Source organism: Palaemon carinicauda, chromosome 9 (assembly GCF_036898095.1).
Source record: "Palaemon carinicauda isolate YSFRI2023 chromosome 9, ASM3689809v2, whole genome shotgun sequence".
Lineage (NCBI taxonomy): Eukaryota > Metazoa > Arthropoda > Malacostraca > Decapoda > Palaemonidae > Palaemon > Palaemon carinicauda.
In genome coordinates, this window is record NC_090733.1 from 105,870,427 (window position 1) to 105,872,926 (window position 2,500).

The following is a 2,500-nucleotide window of genomic DNA, read 5'->3' on the forward strand; positions in this document are numbered from 1 at the left end:
AGACTATTGATGGTCTTACGCTGAAACAGGTGTGAATTATTGATGGTTTTACGCTGAAACTGGTGTGGACTATTGATGGTCTTACGCTGAAACTGGTGTGAATTATTGATGGTTTTACGATGAATCTGGTGTGAACTATTGATCGTCTTACGCTGAAACTGGTGTGAACTATTGATGATTTTACGCTGAATCTGGTGTGGACTATTGATGGTCTTACGCTGAAACTGGTGTGAATTATTGATGGTTTTACGCTGAAATTGGTGTGGACTATTGATGGTCTTACGCTGAAACTGGTGCGAATTATTGATGGTTTTACGCTGAAATTGGTGTGGACTATTGGTGGTTTTACGCTGAGACTGGTGCGAATTATTGATGGTTTTACGCTGAAACTGGTGTGGACTATTGATGGTCTTACGCTGAATCTGGTGTGAGTTATTGATGGTTTTACGCTGAATCTGGTGTGGACTATTGATGGTCTTACGCTGAAACTGGTGCGAATTATTGATGGTTTTACGCTGAATCTGGTGTGGACTATTGATGGTCTTACGCTGAAACTGGTGCGAATTATTGATGGTTTTATGCTGAAACTGGTGTGGACTATTGATGGTCTTACGCTGAAACTGGTGTGAATTATTGATGGCTTTACGCTGAATCTGGTGTGGACTATTGATGGTCTTACGCTGAAACTGGTGTGAATTATTGATGGTTTTACGCTGGATCTGGTGTGGACTATTGATGGTCTTACGCTGAAACTGGTGCGAATTATTGATGGTTTTACGCTGAAATTGGTGTGGACTATTGATGGTCTTACGCTGAAACTGGTGTGAATTATTGATGGTTTTACGCTGAATCTGGTGTGGACTGATGGTCTTACGCTGAAACTGGTGTGAATTATTGATGGTTTTACGCTGAAATTGGTGTGCACTATTGATGGTGTTACGCTGAAACTGGTGCGAATTATTGATGGTTTTATGCTGAAATTGGTGTGGACTATTGATGGTCTTACGCTGAAACTGTTGCGAATTATTGATGGTTTTACGCTGAATCTGGTGTGGACTATTGGTGGTTTTACGCTGAGACTGGTGTGAATTATTGATGGTTTTATGCTGAAACTAGGTTAAAACGTGTCACGGCTACTACTAGATATTACGAAAGGTCTGTTTGTATAATGGCTTTGAAGGAACGACAGTACATTTTTTCTTTCTTTTGGTTATCACTCCTGATTTTAGAACGTCGTAGTACTGGAACATTTTATAGCATAGTGTGCAATATATACCTTGAAGAATACTATAGTAGACGGTGTGTGAAACAGACATCACCATGTGTATATAAGTAAGTAGCCCTTCAATTAATATGCTGAGAAGTATATTTGGAAACTACAGCTTAATTTTCTGTTAAAATTTGATCCAGAGTATTTGCATACAAAACACACAGAAAGAGAGAGAGAGAGAGAGAGAGAGAGAGAGAGAGAGAGAGAGAGAGAGAGAGAGAGAGAGAGAGAGAGAGAGAGAGAGAGCATAATGATTTTCCTCATCGGTTACTGGGACTGAAAAATAAAGTAGAGAGATTCAAATCACAAGAAATCTAATTTTAGTTTTATTGAAATAAAGCAAACCTCTGAATGAAATTTGAAAGTAAATAAGCAATGTTAAATCTATATAATCTAACAGGGGATTCTGTGAAAGCTACCATTGCTAGAAAAAAAAACTTCAATATTTATCTCTAATCCCTCAAATTTTCCACCAAACGACGAAGGGATACCCAGGTATTCTTTTTTTTTTCTTTTCTTTACATAGATCAGGCTCTTCTATCCTACTTCATGAACATTGCTGCCGGGAAAAAATGCCCTTTGTCTACGGTACTAAGGCCCCGTCCCCGTGCCCCTGTGAATTGGAGGGGTCTGGAACCTTTTGTTGTGGAAATGCCATATAGAAAAGGTAAAGTAACAGCATGCTACAACCTCTGCACTTTAAAATAGGTACTAAAATTGTGTTATAAGTCTACGAATATATATCTTATACTCGCTAAGAATCCTACATTTCATATTCAAAGGTTAGTAGGAAAAAGCATAATTTATCACTATAAGAATATGACAAATCAAGTAATCCGAATAAGCCACACCTCTACAAAGGAATTATACGTTGAACAACATACGAGTTACATGACATACCAATCTCAGACAGCTATCTCTACTTAAACATTAAGAAATCCCTGATAAAATTAATCGCAACATCTGCAAAAGAGTCAAGTCTCAAGAATAATTTGAGAAAATCATGAAATAAGAAAGCTTACTTTTCCGCATTTAGAACAAAAAGATGATCCCTCTGAAAGCGTGGTATCTTCCTCTTCTAAAATATTTATATACAACAGATAGGGTTAAGTTGAAAAAGAATACTCGTTCATTAAATACGTATATATCATCCATTAAGCTAAGTGCAAAATGCGTATATGTTATCCATTTAGCTAAACGCAAAACAAGTAACTGAAATGTGATTACTAA

General features: G+C 37.3%; 1 protein-coding gene across 1 annotated transcript in view; it reads right to left on the reverse strand.

The window, feature by feature from the left end:
* LOC137646580 (GATA zinc finger domain-containing protein 14-like) overlaps positions 1-2,500 on the reverse strand; it is an 8,755-nt gene that overhangs the window by 382 nt on the left and 5,873 nt on the right. Inside the window, exon 3 of the mRNA XM_068379690.1 lies at positions 1-1,079. This exon is cut by the window's left edge and continues 382 nt beyond it. Within this exon, the coding sequence (XP_068235791.1) occupies positions 1-1,079 (1,079 nt within the window). The remainder of the gene's footprint in view (positions 1,080-2,500) is intronic.